General features: G+C 42.7%; 1 protein-coding gene across 7 annotated transcripts in view; it reads left to right on the plus strand.

Annotated features, from left to right (window-relative positions):
- CD44 (CD44 molecule (IN blood group)) overlaps nt 1–27,893 on the plus strand; it is a 159,429-nt gene that overhangs the window by 10,816 nt on the left and 120,720 nt on the right. For all 7 annotated transcript variants that reach the window (XM_008955848.4, XM_063608397.1, XM_024930780.4 and 4 more), the window contains exon 2: nt 26,612–26,777. In XM_008955848.4, the coding sequence (XP_008954096.4) occupies nt 26,612–26,777 (166 nt within the window). The remainder of the gene's footprint in view (nt 1–26,611; nt 26,778–27,893) is intronic.

The raw sequence follows: 27,893 nt of genomic DNA on the forward strand, positions 1-27,893 counted from the left end.
GATCTGTCAAGTCCTTTCCAGGCCTCATGTTCTATAAATTCACCACTCTGTGGTCTTACTAACACCTAAGCCTCATAAAACCTAATGGAAAGAATAACACAAAACCACCGTAAGGCAGTGTCAAAAAAATTGATGCCTGATTTGTATTAAATGTCAAAAGTGAATTATTAATCCATGCCAGAAATAAACATATGGACCCAATTACACTCTAACTCCAATGGGCAAGAGTGTTGTAGGGACAAAGTGCTTTGCCCGTAGTACTTCATAGAATCCTGTAGACCATGTGGAAGGTGAGCAGATGAAGCAGCTCTGGCCAGAGAAGTTAGGAACATGTCCCAGTCACACAACTGAAACTGCAGGAAGTCAGTTCTGGGATTAACTGCAGGATCTGAACACTGTACTCTTTATATTGTACTTTAAAAAACATTGCTTCACATGGCCAGAAAAGCCAACCTCTGAAGAAGAGAAAAATTGTTCCCTTTACTCTCAGAGCTTCATGAGCACCTTGGACTTGCCAGCTTTCCTCAAGCAACCCCTGCAACTTGTTGGCACAAAATTAACCACAATATTCAGACAAAGCAGTACTTACAGGGTGAGCGCTAGTATCCTATGCAACTAGGGTAGCCTGAGAATCTAGGGGAAAAGAAGCTAGACCAAACAAAAGATTATATATAATCTTTCCCCAGATCAGGGCACTGAGCAAGGCAGGCCTGAGAGATGGTGAATTTCTGCTTCTACTGAGAGTCCTCCAGACCCCCAGTAAAAATTTCTTTTCATCATAAAACCAGAGAAACTCTTGCTCAGGAAAAAGAAAGAAAAAATGGAAATCATAAAGATTGCACGACTTAGGATTTTGTCAAAATGTGTCAGAGGCTATAATATAAGGCTAGTTTTTGGCATTCTGTCAGTCACTGAATGTCCTTCGTCAGATCACAGCTCCTTTTGGTTGTGCTGACTTTATACCCATCTGGAATCCACTGACCATTAGCTGAAATAAAATCCCAGATGTGCTCAGATCTCACATCCTGTGCAATGCCCTCAGTTATTGCTGATACGGTTCAGTCATCTGTCTCTCCAGCTAATCATACAGACACAGTATTCTAGGAGAAGTGAGAACCCACTCACAGCCAGGAGAGCTTCTCCCTCTCAGTCACAGGGTGACTGTGGGCAAGGTCCTTCCCTTGTTGGTTGCCTCTGTCTCCCCAGTTATAAGATGGTGACAAACTGACCAACTTAAAATTTCCTTAAAATGTATTGGCACTGTGGACAGAAATGAGGAAAGTGGAAGACCTAGTTTCTGTCCTCAGGGAGCTTACCATTTGGTGGAAATAAAGTTAAACAGGTGAAAGAATTATGCAAGAGAGCATAACCAAGTGTCAGAAGACAGGAAAAACAGACATCTCGATTGCATGTGAAGGCTTCAAGGAATTTGAGAATGAGTTGAATGTGGAAAAGAAGATGGACAGAGAGAGGGGAGAGGAGAGAAACCCAGGGAAAGGCAAAACATGAGCCAGGTGTTTAAAGTGGGGGAATAAGAATGGCTTGATTGGGGCCAGGGGAGGGGTCAGCCTGCTTGGATAAGAGAATTCATGAAAAGAACAGTGAGAGATGAGGTCGGACAGATTCCAGGCAATCAAGTAACAGTGGCACTGTCCACTGGCAGAAGATCCAATTTTTCTGCCCCAGAAACTCAGAAGTTCTCATGAATCACCCTCTCAGACAGTGCTAGACAGAGTTCAGAAGCAGGCCAGCTCCAACAGTGAGAAAGAACTTTGGCAACTTTGCCTGGGTTAGAGAGTGGCAATTTAAGTGAATCCCAAACAAGACCTACTGTGGCAATAGCAAATAGATTTTAGCTCAAGGAACATTTCCCATTGACTCCTAGAGGCTTCCCAAAATGCTGTACTAAGAAGTCAAACCTTGGCTCAGGTATGGAGAGTGCTGTGATCCATTAGTGATGTCTGCTATGGGCACAATATGAAGGATTTGACCCCCATGCATCACATGGACATCACCGTAGTGGAGCAGCAGGCTTTCTTTGTTAATGTTTCTGAGAGTTGTGTGTATAGTCCTCTGGGAGTTTAGCCATTCTAGAATCTGTCCAGCTAGCCATACTATAGACTCTATCTCCTTCTAGAACAGTAGAAAAGCAGTCTCTTGCCCAGAGGGCAGAGTTTAGTCACTTGAGCCTTTTGTTAGGATTCACTCCCATTCTGTCTTCCCATTTACCCACATGAAGTTAGATGCTGGGAGCCAGATATTTCCTGTGTTTGAACAAGGGCCAGACTTCCTGGCAAAGGGTCCCTTCTTCCCATCAGTTCCTTCATCTGCAAACTGAGAAGACAAAAGTGATGCCTCACCCGTGGTGGCGACGGGAGGAATAACTAGCTAATGCGAGGAAAGCTTTTGAAGATGAAAGGGTGGTATGTGCATGTTAATTACAACATTTATCAGCCCTGGAGCCTCTGCATTCTCAGCTGCCACTGGAAGCTCTTCTGTGCCTCCCAAATGCAAACAGCAGCCACATTCCATGAACTGGCCTCACTAAGTCCTGCTTAGAGCATCCAAGTCAAGAAGGTTGGATTTTGAGCTCAGGCTGGCCAGCTAGCTCACTCTGGGCCACTCAAGTTTCCCACTACTCATCCCCAAGGGAAAAAGTAGGCTAGCTACCTGGGCAGGTAAGATAAGATAGAACCAAGGTATAAACAAAAGGCTCCATCAAAAGTCTACCAGAAATAGCCCCTGGGTAAGATTAGGACACTCTGCTCTAATTCCCACCCTGTGAAAGCCTAATTGTTTGACCTTGGGCTATTGGCTTTATCTGTCTAATGGTTCAATATACTGTGTGAACCATTTGGGGATAATAATCCCTCTGCCTCCCCTAGACCTCTCCACCTTTGCCTGCTGGTGTGAAAGTGTTTTGTGCTAGTAGGCAGAAGCACGTGATATAAAACTACAAGGTCCTATTATTACCTAGGATAACTTTCGCCTCTATCTATGTCTCCTGTTGCTGGTTGACCCCAATCATTGAAACTGTATTCTTTGGAATGCTCAGCAGTCTCCTCCAAGCTGCCATTCCCTCCTTATCTAGGTGGGCCCAGTATTGGCTCAGGCTTCTTGGTTGTGCCACTTCCTAAGGCTTGCAAATGCATTCAGCCCGCCCTTGCTCTCAGTGCCAGCTCTCAGTGCCCTTGCTGGGATAACTCAATAAAGGGCTAGAGGTGGGAATGGGATAATCATCAGATGCTTTGCTAGTGCTGATGGGACAGCTTAGAAGGTATAAGCTGAGCTGGGCCCATGCAGCAACACCAAAATATGTGTTCAAAGAGGGAGAAGAGGAGAAAAAGAGAAAGGAAGTTATCATGGGCTGATAACAGGGCATGTCAGAATGGGAAAGGGTGTTAGGAATTATGTAGCCAACTTGTTTGATTGGAAAGATAAGGAAGCCTCAAGGGCTGCAAGTGACTTTCCCAAGGTCACAAAACTAATTAGTGGCAAAACCATGGTCTTCTGACTTGTCCGGTTTCCTTTCATTTTATCCTTTGAGACGATAAAGGAGAGGACACTAACTAAACAAGAAGACAATGATCTGATCAGGACAAGAAGACTTGGAGTACAAAATGAGAAGAAGATAATAGGGTAATGGATTTTTTAGTGGCACAGTGGGAAATGGTGTAGGTGTTTACACTGCACTGGAGCCCTCACTGTGCTTGGAACTGGTTCCCTGTGCACAGTCTTGCACACCCATATTTGGTATTTTTTTATCCTTTTTGACTTAATGAGCATTTGGAAACCATAAGGCCCACAGCAACCTGACCTTTGACTTGCCCAGACTCTCTGAGCAATTTTGTGAGTTGAGTCAACAATCAATGGTTTTCAAATTATTCAATTGTTCACTCAACGCATACTAGTTGAACACCAATATCTGTGCTCTGCTAGGCACTGGGGATACCACTGTAGACAAGAGAGGCATAGTCTCCTCTCTCCTGGAACTTACAGTCTATCTGGAAGACAGACAGTAAACAACTAATGATGCCTTTGTTTAATTACACTTGTGGTAAGTGCTATGAAGGAGAAGCACTGGATCTTGTGAGAGCATAATAGGGAGATCTCATCTGATTTAAAGCACCAGGGAAAGCCTCCCAGGACCTGTTGGATGAATAGCAGTAACCATGTCTCCAGGATCCCCACAATTCCTTGAGGACCCTCGTTGTCAGACTTCTCAGAGCTGTACCAGCCCTCTCACTGTCTCACCATTGGGTCTTCTGAGTAAGAAAGCAAGAAAAAAAATTTTACTCCTCAAAATTCTGAAAGCAAGTGGTTTATCATGTCTGCCCTGTAATAGTGGTGGGAAGAAAATCATGAGAACCTCTAAGCTGACTCAGGATTTTAGAAGCACACATTTGGGGAGAAGGGAAACAAAAATTCTGGAGAAGCAAAAAGTGTCATATGGTATAGAAGTTATTTTAAGCTACTGGGGAAAATTCATAATTTACTTAGGGATCTTGAGTGTCAAGCATTGGTTTAGAGACAAATCTTATCCATTTCATTGAAAGTTCCTTGATCTTGTGGCTGAAGCTTGGGCCTAGGGTTTTATTAGTGTACATTTAGGGGATGGTTTACAGGGTGTCTTTCAAGGTCATACAGGTGCCTCTTTTGGGGTCAAGCAGGAGGAATAGGACAAACTCTGGGATACGGATGTACAACCATTTGGCTCCTAGGGCCTCAGTCCTTTAGCTCCTTGCTTCTGGTGACTTCTTGGAGACAAGAGTAGACTTTTTCAGAACAGCGAGATAGTTGTGCTGACAAAACAAAAACAAAAACATCATTTAAGATGCCTTCAGTTGCAAGTACATGTCATAATAGAAATATTTAAAAATTAGTAGAGTATAGGCACTAGCTAATTCAAATGCTTGGTTGTAAACAACTATGTCTTGTAAATGAGAATAAAGTTTATTCTCCCAATGACGATGATAACATCTTTCTCACTCACTTTTACTCAAATTGGCTTTATTGGGCAGGAGAGACAGAGATGGAGTTATAGGTATCATGATTGAACTCAAGCTACAACCCATCTATGCATCAAACCATCATGTGTCTCATGTGTGATTGTTATCTGTTGTGTATATTTTGGTATATCCCTATCTGTACATACCAGCTGAATATTTCTGTAAGTAACAGAACAATCAGCTCTCATAAAATATTACCTCCCAGGGCAAGAAGTCTGGGATGATTCCAGGAAGTCAATGATATTATCAAGACTCAGGTTTATTTTTCCAACTTTCAATTCTGCCACTCCCAGTGTCTTCCTGCAATTTAGCACCCCTCATGTTCCTACACTAAATCCCACAGTTCCAGGCATCCTAGGAAAAAAAAAAAAATCAATATTTAGCAGCAGAAGAAAGAGTGCATATTCACAAACATCTCTTCTAAAATTGGAGGAGCGGCTTTTTGGGAAGTCCTTAATTGACCTCTCCTTATTTCTCATTGGATGAATGGAGTCACATGCCCACACCTAACCAATCACTGGCAAGAAGAGCTTGGACCACAGTGCTTGACTTAGACCAATCATGATCCACCCACTGGAGCTGGGATTTGAGGTCTCACCTGTCCTGAAGCACAAATTCAGGGTTTCTGAATAAAATTGCACTTCAGGTAGAATAGAATAACTTTTTTTGCATTGGTAACGATGTGGGCTACAATGAGTAAGGGAGTCCATTTACCTGCTAGAGTTGTGGTTTGAGACTATTTGGGCTAAGGAAAGAAGGCAAAGCTAAGTTTTTGTGCCTCTGTGCCACACCCTCAACCTTTTTCTGAAAAGACATGCCTCATGGGTAGAGCTCACATGGGGGACACACTGCAGTTTGAGGTTTAGATGGTCTGTGGCTTATACTCAATGATAATACCTAAAACTTTATCCTTTCCTGTCTTCCACAAAAGAGAATTATATCAGGGAATAATCTTAAATCTGTTATAATTTACAAGAAATAGCCAGTCTTCTGCACACTTGAGTACTTTATTATTAGAAACTCATTACTTGCAACCCATCTCAGCACTGTTGGAGCTACACCATGCATGAGGACCGCTGCTCTAGAGTCATCCATTAAAAAAGAATTCCTACGAACCTGAATGAGCATTTCTTTCTCTAAATTATGAGATGATGACCCTCAAGGGAAATGGCCGTCTTCCCTTTTCTACTGCACTCTTAGAGTGTATTAATGTGTGTGAAGTGTTTTCGGTTCCATTATCTAAAGCAGCCCTCATATTAACATCGTGGTTGGCATTATTGTCCTCCTGTATGGGATGAAAGTTTAATGACTTCTGCAAGGTTATGAAAGGTCAAGATCACAGCTAATTAGTGCAAATTCAGGATATGAATTCTAGTTTCTACCCCAGAGCTGATGTCCATGTCACCATGGACATCATTTGCTCCCAATATACCTGATTTACTTTCAAGGGGTCTGGAATTGACTATTGGATTTTATATTAAAAATTGCTCTTTCATAGGCAGGAAAAAGTCCTTCCTAATAGTTTGAGTCCAAAGCTTAAGGGTCTAGCATCTCAACTTTTTAATGAACCCAAAAATGAACAGGAGGGTTTTCTGAGCCAGTCCCCTGCCTCCACACAGTTAGCTCATGAATCCAACATCATGGGGGTAAGTCTTCAGGATTTTGTTTCCCATTCCTTTTTTATCACCTAAATATAGTTAAAGGATTTGTGATGACTGCATCCAGAAATGTTTAAAAATGGACCTGAAGGATGTGATTGTGTCTTAGGCAGGAAGGGGGCCGGTTCTTTTCAGTATCTAATGATGAACGATCTAAAGGAAATGGATTCTAAACCATTTGATTCTAAACCAAAATGGTGTATGTTTCTTTTGAGGGTGAATTTCCTGATCATGAGCCTTGTTGAGCATTAGACTGGCCGGCTGGTTCCTAATCCATCCTTCAGTTCTCACCTGCAGTGACATTTCCTTAGAGAGACAGATCTCCTTTGGGGACAGCACAGGACTTGAGAAGAAAGGCTTCCCTTTCCACTGAGCTTGGCTCCAACTACACCTCATGTGTCTGTTACATTTATCATGCTGTGTTGTCAACTTGTTTAATGTCTGTCAGTGGCTCATGCCTGTAATTCAGCACTTTGGGAGCCTGAGGCAAAAGACTTACTTTGACAGCAGAGGTTTGCAGAGGTTGCTGGGCAACATAGTGAGACCCTGTCTCTACAAAAATATATTTTTAATTGGCTGTGCATGGTGGCATGCACCTGTAGTCCCAGCTGCTCAGGAGGCTGAGGTGGGAGGAGTGCTTGGGCCCAGGAGTTTGAGGTTACACTGAGCTAGGATTGTGCTACTGCACTCCAGCCTGGGTGATGGAGCCAGACCCTGTCTCTATTAAAAATTAAGAAAAGAAATAGCCTGTCTACTCTATTGGTCCATAACCTCTATCGAGACAGTGACCTTGTCTGCTTTATTCAATGCCTGGATCTTTTCCTAGCACAGTGCCCAGCACATGGAGACACTGAATTTGGATTCTCCTTTTTGAAGGCCCCATATCCACTTCAGTATTGGGGTGATTTTGATGGGATTGTGACTTACCATGGTGGATGCATCCTGTGAGTTCCAAACTCAACTTCTTAAAAAACCTTGTCTATCATCTATCCATCTATCTGTCTGTCTGTCTATCTATCTATCTATCTATCTATCTATCTATCTATCATCTGTCTGTATTCTATCTATCTATGTTCCATCTATCATCTATCTGTCATATATCTATCTCTATCTATTAATTATCTCTATCTTTATCTATTTATATCTATCATCTATCTGCCATATATCTATCTCTATCTCTTAATTGTCTCTATCTTTATCTATTTATATCTATCATCTATCTATATCTATCATCTTTTAACCTATCTGTTTCTATTGGAATAAGAGACAAGTGCTTGAAAAGCAGAGGAGAGTCAGTACACAGGCCACATCTTCTCTCACTCCCTCCTTCCTCCTCATAGCTGTGAGCCACCCCAGTCCCTGTACCTGCTTCCTTGGTTGGCATCATCTAAGAAATCATCTCTTCCACAGTTTCCTGCAAGGGCATCACCCCAAGGGAAGCTGAACACATGCAACATCTGCCCACTCAGGACAAGTGTGAGGGATAAGGAGGAAACATTTTTCCTCTAGAGACAGGACAGTTGGGGCAAGGGCTGGGGAAGCAAGACATGGATACTCCAGGCTACTTCTTGCTGGGGCTGAGGGGGGTGCTCGGTGTGGCTCCCCTCTGGGATGGGTTTAGGGCAGCTCTCTCGCCTCTGAAACAAGCCTCATCAGATCATCCCCGGCTTCCTTCCGCATAGTTTCTGATGATATAGGAAAGGAGCCCGATTATCTGTTTGAGCTTCCTGTTCTTTGTATTGTTTGGAAGGCTAAAGTCAACAGCCACTTTTGTATTCTGCATTGTTTGCGTTGTTAAAAACTCTGGAAAACTCATCTGGTTTCTTCCCCAAAAGTAGCTTCCCAGAGCCCTGGGAGACATTCAGAAATAAGATCCTTTTCAAATAGGCCAGCAGGGACCAGGGTCTCTCAGAACCAGCTTTCCTATCTTCTTCCAAAGGCCGGAATTGAGAAGGTTTACTCCAGCCCACATAATTGAGTCTCTGGGCTGTCAAGGACGCATTGGGGGGTTTGCTTCTGGTGTGCTGGGTGCTTAGAAAGCCGTATGAATTGCAGAGATAGAATTGGGTTCCAGTTCTGCCAGTCACCAATTATGTGGCCTTAAGCAGTTTACTTAACTTTTCTGAGCCTCAATTTTCTCTTCTCTAAAATAGAGTTGTAATATACCTATGGCTTAGAGTTGTGTAAGGACTGACGCGATCACAGACTTGAAACCCTTGATAGAACGACTGGCATGGAGTAAGCATTCAACAGTCATAATTAAGGTCATTGTGATGATTACACTTGGGGCCTCTCCATTCACCATTTGCCCCAACTGTGTTCCTGCTGCACTCGAAAATGATTCCAGCTGCCTCTGGAAGATTTTCATCCCATTTCTGGGCAAAACATTAGCCAATAAACTCTCATTGAATTTGGCAGGGCGGGCACACCAGCAAGCTGACACTATGTGCATGCAGGCTTCCTGGAACAACTGTTGCTGAGCAAATGAAGCAGCATGGAATGTTCCGGGAAGCAGGATTATTGCTGTAGCTGGTGAAAGTGAACTGGGAAATGCACTCCAGGTCCTGTCTTTACTTGCACAATTACAGTCAATCCCCAGGGCTGCTTGTCTCAGCAGGATCAGCCTCTTCCTGCCTTCTGTCCTGGCAGTGGGTGGTGGGGCTGGAGGAAGAAATGGTGTTTTCCTCCCTCTCCCATTGCAATTGTTTCCTTACAGTGCTGTTCTCTGAGGCCAGAGAACAGAAGGGCTCTTTCCAGAGGCAGTTTAACAGAGTAGCTTCCTTTTCATTCTGAGAAGTTTGGAGTTTCCCAGAGTCCACTTCCTCCCCAGAAACGCAAGCTTGGAATTTCTTGGTTGCCAATGAGGTGCCAGCTTCTGAGTGCATAAAGTGTGTCCATCATTTTTAATCAATTCTCTCATCTCCAAAAATGCCTTTAATTGCCTTTAGCTGCTTAGTTCTGCTGTCCTCTAAAGAAAACAAGATCTGGCCACTCCCAGCCACACCTCAGAAGTGAGTAAGGCTTTTGCACCTTTTAATAGGAGTATTTACATGTGTGTCGGTTTCTCATCTGCTTTTAATTTCATTAGAGTGTGATTTTGGACTGTTGTTTGAGATGAAAGAGCAGATTATCAAAGTGCAGATGATTTTTTCATGGTGCAAACCCATCATAAATTAGAAACTATGAGACCCCTTTGCAGCGGGGAAGACTGGGGCCAGTCATCCAAGGTTTCATCTTCCTGTAGGAGAAGGGAAAAAAAACGGACATTTATTAACTATCTGTTATGATCCAGACTCTCTACTGGTGCTTTTTGTATATTTATTCTCTAACTCCCATCAACTTCTCTTTGAGAGAGGCAGCAAATGACAACTGAATAAATGAATGGCTGAATTTCATCAGAGCCAGTTTACAGGCAGAGAAACTGAGGCTCATAAAGCGGACGTAACCTGCCTGAGATGTCTCAGCTTTTATATGGTGGGGCTGGAATTCAATTCAGAGCTCCTTCTCTCTTTTAACACTACACTGCAAGTTCCCATTCAGCTTCATGAGATTAATCCTGTTCTTCTGTCCCTAGAATGGAGCCTTGAAAGTTCAAGGTGTCTCCTTTTCCTAAGAAACTGGATTTTTCTGGCTCCTTGAGAATTGAGGAGCTCAAAACAATTGAGAACTCTTGGGAGGCATCTTCAGGAAAGGAGGTGGTGGAAACTTTCCTCTCCTCACTCTCCCCAGGGGCAATGGGGCCTCCAAGGCCACCAAAGATCAAGGTGCCAGGTGGGGGATGCCTCCCAGCTTCCCATTCATTTTTCAGTTGGGGGCCACTCAGCAGCTCCTCAGGTGAGGATTGTCTCAGAACTGAAGAATGGTTCAAATTGGCCCAAGATGCTGAAATTTATTGCAGTGATCACTGGGACAGTGTGTAGCAATTTAGGAGGCTTCTCTCTTAGGGAATCAGTAGCTGCTGCATTTCTCTTAATTGAAACCACTCTTTCCCTCCAGCTTCGATGGGGCAGGTTCTCATATCTGCGTGCTGAAAGGCGTTTATTTGGTGTAATCTGAGAGCAGGATGCTGGTAACACTTTCTTTCGTGTTTTGCCAATTGTTTCTTTTTACTGGCTAGTCCACCCTGTCTGACGCATTCATTATACCATAACCACCTTGACACCAGAGTGAAATGCCATTTCTCTGCAGGCAGGAGAGAGTCACACGGATTCCTTGAGTGTTTGTAGAGTAAGCGAGAAAGATATGTAGCCTTCTCCTAGAGGCAGAGGGATGGGTTGGCTGGGACTTAGAGATATTCAAATCCAACTCTGTTCTTGTCTGATAAAGTAAACGAGGCCTCTGAAGGTAAAGTGACTTCTGTAAGTACTCACAGCTTATCAGTAAGAAGCCTGATATTAAAACTCCAGGTCACTAGACCTTCAACCTAATGTTCTTCCCACTAAACCAAGTTAACATTTATTGTGCACCATACTAAATGGCAGACACTGGGGACACAAAGATGAATAAGGCATGGTCCCAGTGGAACGCACTTTGGTTATATGGGTTAGGACACTTGAGGCAGGATCCTCCTTAGAATGGTGTTTTATAAAGTCTCTCTTTTTCTCTCTCTCATCTCTCTCCAATCTATCCTCTCTATCAAGACAGAACACATGTAATGTAGAGTAAGAGCCCATGTACTGGATAATTAGGCTTCTGGCTCCTAATTATCAGGAAGCCTGGAGGTCTTGAGTGGTTGTAACCAAGGATACTGAAAGTGGTTGACCAGTTAATAAAGAATTAAGTTAGAGTAAGAGGCACTTTACTTTTAAGCTGCCTTTAATACACTTTAATCTTTGAGATGATTGGCTAATATCTGTTAAGTACCAGGCTCTTTGCAGAGAGTCAGGTCCTTTGCTAAATGATTTAGGTATATTTCTTCATCTAATACTCAAAAAGCACCCCATAAGGAAGGCATTACTTTTATTTTACTGATGAAGAAACTGAGGCTTAAAGGTTAAGAAAACATAGCATACATAACATCCCACAAGAGCTCAAGCCAGGACTTGGACCCAAGTCTTTCTTGGATCTTTCCGATCCAAGCCATATGGTTACTGCAATCTCACAATACGATGAGGGTAAATCCTTGCAATCACCAGTTACCAGCAATTGTGAGATAATGGATGGCATAGATGTCAGGGGGTCAGGAGAGCCTTGCAAGCGTTCAGAGGGCTTGGGAGTGGACGCATCACAGTTGCACTCCGCTGGGCGGCTCTGTAAATCTCTGATTGGATTTTGTCTTGAATTTTTTCTGGTCAAGACACAGAAAGGATGGATGTAGCTTCACTTACACCAATTCTACCCAGCTTGTGACCCAAATGGAACCCTTATCCCTTAAGCCAGGTCAGTCAGTTGTTGTAGCCTTTGCCTTCCAAGTTTCCCTTGTCTACCCTACTGAGTCTGAATTCTAAGGACATCTCCTTATGGACTGTGGGAGGCAAAGATGAATTCCAAATCTTATTTAATCTGTGTGCTGGGGGGAAGAGGAGTGTATTTCCTTTTGCCAGGTATCTGAGCCTACAAAAAGCCCCATAAATAAGTAAAATATGTCCATGAGTTCATAAAAGAGTGAGCCTTAGACATACAGACCACCTGTCAAAAGAGCCCTGTCATTCTCTATTATAATATCCTCTTTTATTTTCTGTGTAACACTATGAGTATCTGAAATTACTGTATTCATGTATTAATCATTTACCTGTATACTATATCCTCACTCTAGAGGTAAGCTCTTTGAGGGCACAGATCGTGTCTGACTCCCCAGCCCCCAGGATTATATCTGGCTAGTATCAACCATATCATAGGGAAGGTGCTGTGAATTGACACCTTGCACCATGCTTTATGGAAACTAATGGTGCTTTGAGAGGCACAGATTTCATAGAAAGAGACCCAGTTGTTCCCACCCTGATGGTTCTAGGTCTAGGTCTAGGTCACCAATGTGTATGGTGAAAGAATGGGCTTTTGCGAGGTATGGTCTCCTGTCATGTATGAGGGTCATTTATTTAAGGGAAAACCAAGACCTTATTTTCTTTGACAACTGCACACAAGGGTCATTTGTAATGTCCTTCATTTCCAAGCCTCTGGATCTTTGCATGGATCATGCTCCTTAAAAGAAGGAAGTTATGTTTGGCCTGCTTCAGCTGAGCATGGAATGGTAAAGATTTTGGTCCAAACCCTGTGACTTGAGTTGGATTTAAAAGCTTGTCACAAATGAGTTCTCTGGAGCTTGGCATTTGAGACTGGCATCTGTTGTTCCAGATGAGGTTTCACGGATTGAAAGCTCAGGAAGAGGTGTGAATTACAAGCAATTAGTTCACAGGGCAGTTGGAACTGTAGTAATCCTGGAAATCTTTTGGCCCACATTTTAAAAATATCCCCATAATCCAGCTTCTCCCTCTGTAGGGCTTCTGCTTGGGAAAGTTTGTGTAACTCCCCAAAACATCTGAAGAGTGAATAGCAGTAGGGTTCTTGGACTGTGAAGGAGACCCTGCTTCTTATGTGCATGCTCTTGTGCACACAGACAGACAGAAACACACACATACGTGCACACACACACACACAGACATGTACACCCATGTTCGCTTTAGCATCTGATAGAAAAAGAGGAACATGAGGAAAGACAGAGATTGAGTCATCAACATGTGACCTGGTGATTTCTGAGTCCTCTGACTTTGAAATCAGTGGAAATTTAGAGCTCTACTTTGTCACTTGTAATGCTTTGTTGTTGCAAATAAATATTTTTGCAGCTGCATCACTTCATTGCTAATATATTTGAAGAAGGCAAGATAACCTAAAGGCATGAATCTTGTTCTGTTTTAATCCACCTGTAAGTCAGTGTTGGTTGTAAGGTAAATTGTAAGTAAGAGCTATTGGCCACCAAGTGCCAAGGGTTATGAATGATTTACCTTTTTTTTTTTTTTCCTAAACTGAAGCAAACTCATGGTTGTTCCTAGAAAAACATGCACACTCACTTGCTTTCATTCAGATAAGCTTCTTTGAGTAACAGGGAAGAGGCCACTAGGATTACAAGGCAGTTAGTGCCCACTGGAGTGTGACTGGCATTGTGCACACTGTGAATCATAGTGGTGGTATGGGGAAAGGGGTAAAAAGGCATCAATCTATGGAGTATGCGAACCAGATGGCATCTGTCCTGGGAAGAACAAATGTCCTTCATAGGAGAATTAGAGGACTATACTAGTCAGGCAGAAATCCAGTCCATTCATCAAGCTTTTCCTCTTGCTGTGGTCCCTACAGGGTCAGCCCTGCTTAGGCTCAGGCCTCTTAAATCCCAGTGCAAGACCAATTTCTCTATGAAATTCTCCCTGTCTTCTTTGGTCTCATGGCTACTTCCTGGGAGGAAAAAGTAGTAATCAGCTCCCACCCCCCAGCTAAATGTGCATGGTATTTGCAAATTCTAACCCAAGATGTTAAAACTATCTGAGAAGAGGCATGACTCTGCTTCTTGTCTGTACCCTCCTAAAGTCAAGGTGCAGCAAGGAGAGAGACATTTGCATGTGGCCCCTGAGAAAGAAGAGATTTGTCTGCCTCACCCCCTGCTGGTGCAAACTTGCACCTCTCTCAGCCTCAGTTTTCTTATGTGTATCAAGTTTCAATGATCGCAATAGTACTTATCTCATGTGACTATTGTGGGATTGAAACGAGATAGTTCATGTGAAGTACCAAGCACAGAGCCTGGCACACAGTAGGTACTCTATTAGTGTTAATATCACTGGAAAGCCCAGCTGGGGGCTCAGCAGTAGAAGCTGCTAGAGCCTTAGTGTTACAGCCACATCCATTACCCCACCATTCACATACATTTCATGCCCCAGGGTGAGAATCCACATATCCCAAGCAGAGAGGCACAGCTTTGGTAAACTGAGTCTTAGCTAACTCATGTCAGAAACCAAGTGTCATCCTGCGGTTTGACTCCTGGCTCTTGCCACATTCATAGCAGGATGCTGAGTGGATTGTACTCAGCCTCACTTGTTGCATCTGCGAAATGGGGGTGATTTTTTGACTTCTCAAGGTATAGCATCTATTAAGGCACATAGACTACAATCTGACACAAATTAGCAGCTCCATACATTGCAGAATCTTTTCTTTTTCACTTAAGGAGATGCTAAAAGAGGCAAGAGGAAAGAAAATCAAATTTGGAGATGCCGTGGGCTGTGTGTTGAAGTTGGGCTCTGGTGGAATTGGTGGTGATCTTTTGCTTCTCTCCATCTGGATGGCTGTATCTTCAAAGACAACAAGTCTTAACTGCAGTTTTTGATTGTATAAATCTGGCCAAGTCCACTATTTACCCAGCCCCAGTCTCCTTAGAGTAGGATTGGAAACTCAAACTTTGCTATCTCCTCTGCAGAGTGAGCAAGGGACAATCTTTATGAAAAACTTTAAGTTGCAAGATATTTGTGTTCTTAATAATGAAGGGAAAAATACAAAAATGATAATACTAAGCCTGGCTCATGGATAGCATTTTTGCACAATATATTTCATTTGGGCTGCAGCCTTTGAGCTGTACTAATTGCTCTGAGCATCTGTTTGTATGTCCGTTGCATGGGATGATTTACCCTCCTAGGTTTCCAAATGCTTTGGAGCCCCTGGTTTATTGCAGGACTTACTAAGTGGTGGCCATCGTCACTTTGATTGGCCCCTACCACAGTATTTTCCAGACTTTTCCACCAAGGCTCTTAGGGCTTTGTGGTGGGTGCCAGAACAATTGATGGGGTAGGGTGGGTGCTGGAAGAGAATGAGCATCTGGTAGATTGAGTCTCTGGGTCTGCCCTTCCACCCTCACTCCAGCCCCCATTAGCTCAGCTTGATTTTTAACCACTTGAAATACTGTGGTTGTGCCTAAGCCATCATGTCAGGGAGAGAAAGAAACATCTGAAAACCATCAATCTTCTCTCTGAATGCTGCCACTGGTCCCATTTGCCTGTTGACAACCCAAGTTGAAAAGGCAGCACCAGAGGGGAATGGGGAAAATTAGCAGAACTGGAAAATCTGAGTTGAGATCTGGGTTTACCAAACTCTCCGTAAGACTTTGAGTCTGTGAAACTTACGTCCATTAGTTTCTTCACCTTTTAAATGGGTCTGTAGTACCTACCCTCTGGGCCTCACAGGCTGCTTTTGGGTGTGAAAGTGCTTTATAATTGGTGAAGGAAACTGCTACGTGGCAAGAATAGCAAAGCCTGATGTACTTTAATCCATTCTGTTCTGCTGAGGGTGGAGCCCCAATGTGTCTTAATTCATATGAGGTTTCTGAGAAGCTTTTTGAGATTTTAATACTGTCCCAGGTATGCACATCAACCCTCTCACTTTTATCCCCCAAGCTCCAAAATTTCGTAACTTTTTATTTCATCTTGGGTGGTAGGAAGGCAAGGTGTGCCTGGGGGAGCTACAGGGAGTTATTCAAGGTCACATAATTAGCTTATAATTAACAGAGTTTAGGCTAGAACCAGTGCATCCCACTCCCAGATGGGGGCCCCTGGCTCATCTCAGCATGTCAGCAACCCATGAATCAGCCCTGAAATATAGATATTACCTATGAGTAACAGTTTCTCATCCTACCTCAACTGTTACGAAAGTCTTCCCTCAAACTAAAGCTAAGCAGTTCCACAAAATGCCAGCTATAGACATTAGCAGAAACTGTACATTGATTAGGTGATATATCAGTCATTGTAACCACCCAGAAAAAAAAATACAATGACAAAACCAAGTGGCCCAACCTTATTTTCTACTTGCAAGAGGAAAAACCCTATCTGGGCCCCAAGATGCTTTTTTCATTTCATTTACCACATCCTGGGTTTGTGCTAGTCAATCTGCTAAATCAATAAGATCCGAAAAAGCAGAAAACAAAGATCGTGAGGCCAGAGGATTTCCTGATCACCATGGCAACACACAGGGGTGGGTACTGTGGTTTCTCTCCCTGAAGACGCACTCGTCAAAGACTACTTGGTGTTACAGAATTCTGGTGCAGTGAAGCAACAGTTCTGGGACACATACTTTCTTTTGCCAGAAAGACTCTGTTGGATCCAGGACCAGGAGTGGGGGGTTAAACAGTTCTCCATACCCTCACCTCCAAGTCCCCATCATCCCATTAGGAGACAGGGACAGTACTGTTCTCCAAACTCTCAAAACAACCCAAGAGCTTTCTAGGCTGTGCATTGGGTTGATCATTTGGTGGCCTTGGCTGAAGGGCCAGGGTAACAGCTAGGAGAACCCTTGGGATTCTTCTCCAATGTGGCAGGCCCCTCCATGTTGGTTCAGCGTTGGCTGCCATGACAGGCTCCAGGCTCCACGGAAAAAAGGCAGAGAAATCAGGGGGTCCAGCCAGGCGCCAAGACGTTGGGGTGCCTTGCCTTTCTAAGTGCCAAGTGATGAATAGCTCAGTTGAAAGCAACCCAGGGCACATTCTGGAGGAAATTCTCTGGGTATGATTGTGCATGACTGTTTTCTCTGCTCATTAAACCCTCATCTGCCTCCAGGGCAATTCCGGGAGAGACTGAGTCACTCAAGACTCATGGTCTGCACTGGGCAGCCAAAGGCGATTCGGCCACCAAGTGTGATTCTGGCCTCATTCAGAAGTGGATGCTAAACAATACACCCTTTCACCAGCAGCCCATCACATGGGCGTCAGGAGATGGGGGCGAGTGATGTGCCAGCCTTCTAGACTGGCAGGCCTGGGGGGCAGCAGAGGGCACAATAGCTAGAAAGACTCCCAGATGAAAACTTCTGGGCTTTGAAGCCTTCGAACAAATGAAGAAGAAAATGACTTCTTCGTGTCCTATTAAGACAGTGAGTTGTGGCTTTTTTGAGAGCAGCTTGCTCAGACCTCTTATGAAAGATAGATCAGTAGCAAGAGCACTGGTGTAGGAGTCAGAAATCTGCAATTATGAACCCCTGAGTTTTGTGTGTGTGTGTGTTTTTTTGTTTTTGTTTTTTGTTTGTTTTGTTTTGTTTTTTAACTTGCTGGAGGACCATACTCGGCTATCCTTGATTTTATTTTCTCCTGTGTCACAAGAGAAATTGGTTAGAAGCTTCCCATTGTGCCTCCTGGCTTTAAAAGTAGATAATCCAATTAACAATAATGCTTTAAAACAACAAAACCTTGTCCTTTTCCCTTCCTATTTCTGATCAGAACCAGCTCAGTAAGATTTATTAGTTGTGCAATCTGTTTTGGACATGAGCTCAGCAAATCAGAGGACAGAAATAGAATCCTGGCTTTTTAATGATAAACACTGTAAAAATAAAAAATTTGGAGAGCTTACCAGTGCTTCTGGCTGCCCAAGTGGTTTGTGTGTGGTTGACTCCCAGGAGCTCAATCTCTTTGGGTGCAGTCCACCCAGAGAGCCATGTTCCAGCTACATCAACCTGGAGCCTTAGCTTGGTCAGTCTAGATTTTTGGGTTTGGCTGCAGACATCTTGTAATGTCACAAGGACAGCCTGTGTCCTTGGTGACCCAACCCTGGGCCAACTCCAAGTCCTGGAGTCCTCTCCTAAGAGCCCTGCCTAATTGTAGAGAGAGCATTCAGGCTGTAAAGGGCAGGAGGCCTGGGGGCTACGACTAGGTTTGGGCTTTCTAAATTCCCAAGAGTATGATGGGAAGACCAACAGGCAGAATCAGAGAGAAGCTGTCAGCCCACTGCTGGGGAAAGCCAGTCAAGGTCAAGACTTCAGAATCTCCTCTCTGGAGAGAGAGTGAAAATTCCATTAGTGAAGTTTGTTCCACTGAAGCCTTACCAGGCCTTGGTAAAGGCCCCTATCTTGTGGTCCAGAATCAAGGGACTTCTGATCTTAAAATAATATTCAATAAGCTCAAATTCTTCTCTCTAGGGCTCTCTTTTCATGATCACCTCTCCACACTTTATTAAAAAATCACACGAAGGGTAAGTGGGCTTCCTGTCATTTCAGTGTCTGACCTGTGCATAAGTTGGAATTTAACACTGGAAAATGATCAGCCAGATTGCCCAGTCTGAAACCCAGGTCCCCCAGTGACTAGCACAAGTTACTTACATCTTCTCAATGAATCAGTTACCTCTTGTGTAAAATGGGGATAATAAAAATGCCTGCCACACAGGATTGTTAGGAAAATTAAGTGAAATATTAGGTGTAAAGTGCTGAATACCTTGAACCCAGACTAGGCACTCAGTGAGTGCTCACTGTGGTTATGGACCAGGAGCTGCAGGAATTAGAACACCATTGAGTAGCAGGAACTGGCTTTATTCTCATCTTCATGATAAAGCAACTTCTCCTTACATATAGCTTAATCTGGAACCAAAAATCTAATTCTGCCTCATCCCTCCTGAGGATATGACAAATAGGGATCAGGCACACCTGGGTGGCTCAAGTTAGAAAACAAATTAACTCATTTTGCAGAATCTGGAGACGTCTGGTCCGGAGAACTGACAGTGCCCTCTCTTTGGGCATAGTACGATCGTAGGTTGTCTTTGGGTGGTCTTCATACGGAATGTACTGTGTTTGCCATGTTCCCTAGGAGATCTGGCCTCAGAAATGGCCCTGTGATGGTATGTGAACATACTGTCCTGTAACTGAGATGATAGCTTGCACATTCAGACAGACAAAGCCAGTTACAAAACTAAAAGTTGGTCTCTGAAACATTTGCTTTCGGGGAAAACAGCAAATGTTCACAGAAGCAAAGTTCTGGGTTAAAGACATTTTAAGTGTCCAATAAGGAATTCTCAGCAAACACCAGCTGGTGATTCTTCAGATATGATGTGGGAAAGGAACATGATAGGTGATCTTTTTGCACCCTATAAGACTGCAGCCTGTCGGGGGTTGGGGGCAGAAAGAGAGCATTTATTAAATCATTATTTCACTCAACATTTGCCTACCATGGGAGGCTGTACTAGGTACTGGGGATATAATTGTGAAGAAGGGAGACACCATTTCTGTTGTCAACGAAGTCCACAGAGAAGTTCCAAAATTTCAGAATGCTGGAATTTCTGGTTACTAGAGACCTTGGAGATAATAATTTCTTGTAAGTCTTTACCTGGTTGTGTCACAGACTTTGAAAACCAATGAAAACCAGAGATGTTGCCCTACCTAAACACACACACACACACACACACACATCCATACACACAATCTTGCATATAATCTCACAGGTCCATGGATGTATTGACCAGCTCCTGGATTCCATATTGAAAATCCCTTGCAGCCCAGCTCCAATACTAGTACCAGGCCACTCACCTCTCAGGAAAGTTTGGGAAGACGTAGATAATGGCAACTTGGGTGAAAATTACACAGTGCTCTCTTCCCAGCACATGTTGTGATTTTCTACAACTTCAGAAATAACTGGGGTGGACCAAGAAGCTATTATTCCTCGCAGGCCCTACAATCTAGGCAAAGCTTTGAAATGTGCTGGGACAATTTTATTGGAGATCTATTTTCCTTGATCTGAGGCTTAGGGGACAGTATAGATGAGATTAATGGCATTTGGGGTCAGTGATGGTTTATCCAGGAGAGAATGCATAGTACCTGTAACCAGGAGCCTGGATAGGAGGCAACATAGCATAGAGGTTAGAATCCTGACTTTCCCACTTGGATGACATTGGGCAAAGGACTTCACCACTTTGTGCCTCAGTTTCCTCATCTCTAAAATGGGTTTAGCAATAGTGCCTACCTCATAGCATTTTTATGAGAATTAAATTAGCTGAAGTACATAAGGCACCTAATAAGTGTGCAATGCTCATTGGCTCTGATTATTAAGTGTCAAACACCATATCAAGTGTTTGACATAGCTTATTTCATGTAATAGTCCCATAAACCCTGACAGGTTCGCATTGTCATCCCATCAAGGAAGAGGTGGAGAGTCAGAGAGGTTAAGTAACTAACAACCTGTGTCACCTAAAGTGAGTGGCAGGGTCAGGAATTGAACCAGGTTTGAGGAGGTCCTAACTAGGTTGAACTACCGACCTTCATAAAAGTTTGGCACTAGAGACCAGCTTTATAGGACAAAAAAACCTTCTTTCAGAGCTCCTTTTTCTTGCCTTCCTGACAGCTCCCTAGCAGACCTCTTCCCATGTGGGTAGGGAGATAAGGTTCCTAGGCACTGGGACACTGGTCTCCATGACCCCTCTGTGCTGCCCACAGCCCTATAGTAATGAGCGTGCTAAAGGCCTGGTGGCATTTCTACCACGGGAAGTCTCCTCTCCAAATCCAAAAGTGGCCTCAAACAGTCAGTGTTTTCAGTTGAGCTCATTTATCGCTCATAGGGAGGCACTTGGGACATTTTATTCATTACATGATACAGGAGATTTATTGGAGACCAGAGGGCTCAACGGAAAACATTCTTGATTTATTTCCAGCCAGAAAGGCTTGTTTGAGAGATGCAATCAGCCATTTAGTATTAGCTTCTTGAGTCAAAGTGGATCCTGAATCACAGAGTTCTCTGTTTCTCAGGAGAGACACACAGACATCTGAGGAGTCTTGCCTCTCTATAGTGGTTTGCAGCATGGCTAGCACCATTGCCAGAGACACTGGCACTCTGTCAAGCAATGTTCTGTGGTCCATGGCTATTCACATCTTAACCTTGCCTTAATTCTACTTCATTGTGAGTTTGGGCATGTTTCTTTATTTCTTCCCCTCTCTGTGTGTTAGTTTCTCCATCTGGAAAATGAGGATACTAATATTACCCACCTCATAGGAATGTTTTAAGGATAAAATGAGTAAATAATTCTAAAGTGCCTAAAAGAGAGCCTGGCATATACATAATGAATGCACAATAAATATTAGCCACTGCTCTTGCTGTTGGCATTATTAATATCCTCCCGGGTACTAATTTGGGTTTGCCTTAGTATCAAGGAAACCTGTTGAAATGTCTTCATAAATTATCAGGGTTTGAATGACACACAGCCTTGAAAATGTTGGCTCCTTTTAAGTCAAGAGGGACCTAGAGTAGAAGGATTGTGGACATTCACAGGATAGTTGACCAGAAATGAAGTATTTGACACCATTCTTGCAACTCCTAAGTGGCTAAATAGCGTCAGGGTTAGGAGTTGGACTTTCTCATGAGATCAAGATAAATGTAAGCTGTGGAATTTTTACTTTGCATAGGATTTCTTCATCCAATCAGCAGCCCTTTGCAGATACCTACAATGTGTCAGAACCTGCTTAAGCCTTCACATCTAGGAAGGCTAAAGGTTGAGTTTGTCTGTTTCATCCTGTCTTGGCTGATCACACACACATACAACCACACACTCACTTGCATACACACATATAAGTATGAGGAGAATTCAAAATGTTCATGGAAAAATGAGATTAAAAGATAAAAGTTTAAAGATGTAAACTTTACTTCTCAACATAAGCACCACCACATTCAAGATACTGTTATAAGCTATGATAGCAGCCATTTAGTCCATCCCTAAAGAACTGAGGGTCCTGGGAATTTAATCACATCAATGCAATCTTTCTTACATTGTTAACTAAAGAAAAATGGGTGCCATTTAAAGATTTTTAAAGATTAAGTAACAAAAAAAAGTCAGAAGGAGTCAAATTTGGACTGTAAGGTGGATGCCTAATGGCTTCTCCATAGAAATTCTCAAAAAAATTGCCTTTGTTTGATGAGAGTAATGAGCAGGAGCATTGTCATGGTGGAGGAAGACTCTCTGGTGAAGCTTTTCGATACATTTTTTCTTCAAAAGCTTGGGCTACCTTTCTGAAACCACTCTCATAATTAGCAGATGTTATCGTTCTTTGACCTTCCAGAAAGTTAACAAACAAAATGCCTTGAGCGTCTCAGACAACAGCTGCCATGACCTTGGCTCTAGACTGGTCCACCTGCTTTGACTGGTCCACTTTTGCTTTGACTGGACCACTTCCACTTCTTGGTAGCTATTCCTTTGATTGTGCTTTGTCTTCAGGATCACACCCATAAGGCCATGTTTCATCTCCTGTTATAATTCTCAAAGAAATGCTTCAGGATCTTGATCCCACTTGTTTAAAATTTCCATTGAAAGCTCAGCTCTTGGTTGCAGCTGATCTGGGCACAATGGTTTTGGCAACCACTGAGTGGAAAGTTTGCTCAACTTTAATTTTTCAGTCAGATTTGTGTAAGCTGAACCAGTTGAGATGTCTATGATGCTGGCCATTGTTTCTGCTGTTAATCATTGGTCCTCTTCATTTAAGTCACAAATAAGATTAATTTTTTTCTCCCAAATTGATGTGGATGGCATATCGCTGCAGGCTTCATCTTCAACATCATCTTGTCCCTTCTTCAAACAAGTTATCTGTTTGTAAGCTGCTGATTTCTTTGGGGCATTGTCCTGATGAACTTTTCATAAAGGATCAATGATTTTGTCATTCTTCCACCTAAGCTTCACCAAAAATTTTGGTGTGTGTTCTTGCTTCAATTTTAGCAGAATTCATGTTGCTCTGAGAAAGGATCTTTTCAAACATGTCTTATCCTTGTTAGTGCCTCAAACTAGATCCTGTTCAGATATATCAAGTGAGTGAGAGTTTATTTTGGTGCAAAAAAAAAAATTTGAAATCTATGTATAGTTTCTTCATAGCACGTATTTTTCATGGAACTTTTGGAAGACCCGTCATATAGACACACTCACACAATGGATGCATGTATTGTCAGTGAAGTTATGTTGGCTTCTGAAACTCAAGGGATTTTGCTGAAACTCATGAAACTCAAGGGATTTTACTGAAAAGTCTCAGCCTCAATTGGTTCCTCTTACATTTGCATATTCTGTCTGCCAGGTGGCAAGGTAGAATTGACTGTAATAAGAAAGAAACTACCATTGAGCTCCAATTACTGTCCATGACTCAGAGTTGATTTTTAACCTGAGAGTGACAGCAGCCACCTGGGCCAGGGGCAGACAGGTAGTTTGCCTCGCCTGGAATCAGAGGCTCCCCTATCAGCCTTATCTTCAAGAAGCTGATAGGAATGCTTTGTTTTTCTTTTGTGTGCTGGACAAAGAGAGGCCCTGGAAGGTCTGTCATGTAGATTGACAGTTTCCTTTTGTAAGACTGGCCAACTGAGGCCAAAGTTGAAAATGTCAGTAAAAACAAATAGTATTGCAAAAGGGCCTTATGCATTTCCTTCTCTATCCTCTCATTGCCCCATCAGCCGAGTGCTGCATGAGTGGCTTAAGAGAACACCATTAGGCTTGAAAAAGAGTGAACTGCAAAAACACATTTTCTCCATTTCACCTAGTTGTTATTTTCCCCCCATGTGCTAATGATGCAAACAAAAGAAAACAAAAATAATAGACATTGGCTTATGTCTTTTCAAGTTCCATTTCTTGTTTCTTCTTTTACCATTTTCAGAATCAAGGAAGATAATACAGAATTTTAACAGTTTTCTTACCTCATTTCGCATTTGTTAGACATTGTTTCCTCGTGATTGAGACCTGCTTCCTGCTCATGAAAGAGAAAGCAGTGGTTGCCCATACAATTCAATAATAATGACTCTTTGTCATTATTTAACAGTTGTTTAGGTGTGCCTCTCTCCTTTCTTCAGTTGCACTAATGATAGAAAAGGATCCTTGGGCACATAGTAAAGTGGTTCAAAGCATGGGTTTGGGTGGTAAACAGGTCTGAGATAGATTTCCTGCTCTGCCACTTAAGAGCTGGGTGACTTTGGGGAGTCATTTAATTTTTCTGAGCTTCACCCATAAATAATACATACATACATACATACATACATAAAACTCACCTTTCAGGTTTCTGAAGATGATGCAACACAGAATCTCAAAGGTACTGTGTACCCAGGGACACTGCAGTAATAGGTCCCCTCTCCTATTGCTGTCAGCTCAGAAATACAGAACAGAGCAACTGGGATTCAGGAAGGAAATTATAGGCTCTAGATAGAGGTACTCACTCACTTCCTTGGGCAACTCACTTCCCTGAGCCTCAACTTTCTTGTTGGTAAATAAGTGGAATCTTCCTACCCACCACTAGAGCTGTGCAAGGAAGGGATGGAGCTGGTTAATGCCAGTTCTGTCTGATTCCAGACCTGGTTCTTAACTAATAACAAGGAGTGGTGCCTGGCCAGGCACCTGGGGCATTGTCCCAAGATGATGTCAACATGTCTTCTTAGAGAAGGACAGTCATTGAGGCCTGAGGAAGTGTTCAGGAGGAATCAAGCTTCACCAGGAGAGTTTCAATGACTTAACCCTTTGCATGCAGTTTCCTCAAGTGTAAACCGGGGGTCATATAGTCCCAGGAGTTTTCAATTACAGCCTTTGAAGTCTTTTGAGATTGTTACACAGGATTAAGTAGAAGAGGATGATTTCTAGCTCTCTATTGGAATTTCAGATTAATGTCTACAAAACTCACTAAAGTCCTTGTATTGAATAATTCTTTACCCAATTGATAGCAGTTAGGCTTCATTTTCAATGCCATTAACTCTGAGAGCAAATGACAGGCTTTTGGTCTGCCAATATATTAAAAGTGTGTTTCTGAGGAAATTTCAATGAGTCATTTGTTTATATAACAAATACTTGTTGAGCATCTACTTTCTATTGGGTACTGTTATAGGGATTAGAGATAACAGCTGCAAGCAAGTAAAAGGCCCTTGCTTTCTCAGAGCTTTCATTCCAGGAAGGAGAGAAAGAGAGTAACCACACACATCAATAGATGACCAGGCTGTTGTGAAGACACAAAAGCCAAATGAGTTGAGGGAGAGACTGGGGGTTAGATAAGGGTGTTTAGGGAAGCAGTCTAAAGTGAGGTGACGTGGAGTCAAAATTCTGAATGATAAAAAAATGAACCACCTGTGTGACCATTTGAGGATGGAACATTCCAGACAGAGAAGAAGGCAGATACAAATGTTCTAGGATGAGAAGGAGCTCAGAATGTCTGAGAGAATTGAAGACAAGCTTTGTGCTTAGAGCAGAGCAAGCTGCTTTGAGGTTAGAGAGGGAGCCAGGAGCCAGATTATGTTGGTTTTAGCCATAATAAGAACATTTATACTGGGTATGAACATAAACTCTTGGAGGTTGTAAGCCAGGGAGAGATCACTTGATTGTGAAAAAATGCTCATAACATAAGATTAAATGGAAAAATGACTCTTAAATCTAGAACTGTATATTCAGTACCATTTCAATTATGCAAACATATGTGTGAGTATGTATATTTGTGTGTATGTGTGTATGTGTATATAGATACATACTTTATGTATATATGCATAAAGTACGTGTGTGCATGTGTGCACATGTGAATGTGTGTATTCAGTAAACAAACTGGAAGAAGATATAGAAGTGTTTGCTGTAGTTTTTGTAGTGGTGGACTTATTTTCCTTCATTGCTTTCCTGTGTTTTGTAAGTTTTCTGTAAGTTTGTATGACATCAATAATCAAAATTAAATCATTTGCTTTTTAAAAACTTTGTTGCAGAGCAATCAATGGAGAGAATGTAAGAGTGATATTATTTTACCATGTCTTTTCTCAGATTTGAGCTTAATGTCATGATGCTTTGGAATGCTGGAGTGAATTTTGAAGGCTCTGGGTAGTACAGAAGTTTATTTGGCTTTTTGTTTGTTCTTTCTTTCTTTTTTTTTTTTTTTTGAGATAGAGTCTCGCTCTGTCACCCAGGCTGGAGTGTAGTGGCATGATCTCGGCTCACTGTAACTTCTGCCTCCTGGTTCAAGTGATTCTTCTGCCTCAGCCTCCCAAGTAGCTGGGACTACAGGCATGTGCCACCACACCTGACTAATTTTTGTATTTTTAGTAGAGACGGGGTTTCGCCATGTTAACCAGGCTGGTCTTGAGCTCCTGACCTCAGGTGATCCACCCGCCTCGGTCTCCCAAAGTGCTGGGATTGTAGGCATGAGCCACCGCGCCCGGCCTTATTTGGCTTTTTAAGGAGTCTGTCCTAAACTGAACTTATTACTGTCTCCAAATTATGCAAAAGAATCTAACATTTCTGTTTCTTCCCATAGATTTGAATATAACCTGCCGCTTTGCAGGTGTATTCCATGTGGAGAAAAATGGTCGCTACAGCATCTCTCGGACGGAGGCCGCTGACCTGTGCAAGGCTTTCAATAGCACCTTGCCCACAATGGCCCAGATGGAGAAAGCTCTGAGCATCGGATTTGAGACCTGCAGGTAAGAGACCAGCACCCGACCACTGGGGAAAGCTGGCGGCCTGGGACCAGGCAGCTGGGCTTAGAACTGGAAGGCTCTTTTCCCACAGCTGAATGGATTATTGCCTAAGGAGTCAACCCCACCTATTAATTTGGCCAAGTCAATCTGCAACCTGTATGACAACTGGAGTTTAAAGTCAGCTAAAGACACCTTTGTGAATCATAGAGCAGGAACCCAGAGGAAGCCATTAGGGGTCCTCTCAGCTGGAATCCTCTTGTCTAACCTGCTTCCACAGAGCTCTCCTGGCTTTGAAGAAGCTGCAGTATCATTGTCAGAACCACAAGAAAACATAAACCAAATAACAGTGTTTGAAATAAATATGTGGCTGTTAGAGTCTTGGCCCTGCAGACTTGGATCAAAGCAGACTTTTCAAACTACTCTCTCTTAAAAAAAATTTTTTTTTGGTTTCTCTTCTATGTTTCTCTGGTTTGAAAAAGTAAATAAAAAGGCATGAAAGTTATTAAGCTATATTATATTAAGATATATTATTATTGGGAGCCCTGAGAGGGCTCCTACCAGTTATTCTAGAGCTGCATAGAGCCTTCCTCAAACTATGGCTCCAAGCAAGATAATCACAACAAGCAAGGACTTTATTTTTTGAATTTCCAATGGCCTTGTGGTAAGCGGTGCACAAGAAGAGCAAGCCACGGTGGCAATCACAGTGAATTGTTGTGGTTCGATTTGTTTTCACTAGAAGAGGACTGAGTAACCTCTACAACTGCTCTGAAGTTTCTACCCCAGCCTGTAGCTGTGCTTTTGCAGTGTCTTTAGGTAATATGATTCCCCTTTCTCTGCAACACACACTCACATGCACACAGACTGCTTTTGAAAAGTCAAGCTGCAGAACTCTAAGGAAACCATGAAGTGTAAGTTAAGTGCTTCTATCCTCCAACACTGGTTACAGTCATGCACCCACATTATGAGTGATGGCTGAGACTCTTGCTGAAAGGGAAAAGGAAAGTCTTTTGCCTAAAATTGCCCTGTCTGATATGGTAGCCACTAACCACATGTGGTGACTTACACTTAATCTAATTAAAATACTAAAATTAAAACTTTAGTTCTTCACTAGCACTAACT

The sequence above is a fragment of the Pan paniscus genome, chromosome 9, assembly GCF_029289425.2.
Source record: "Pan paniscus chromosome 9, NHGRI_mPanPan1-v2.0_pri, whole genome shotgun sequence".
Lineage (NCBI taxonomy): Eukaryota > Metazoa > Chordata > Mammalia > Primates > Hominidae > Pan > Pan paniscus.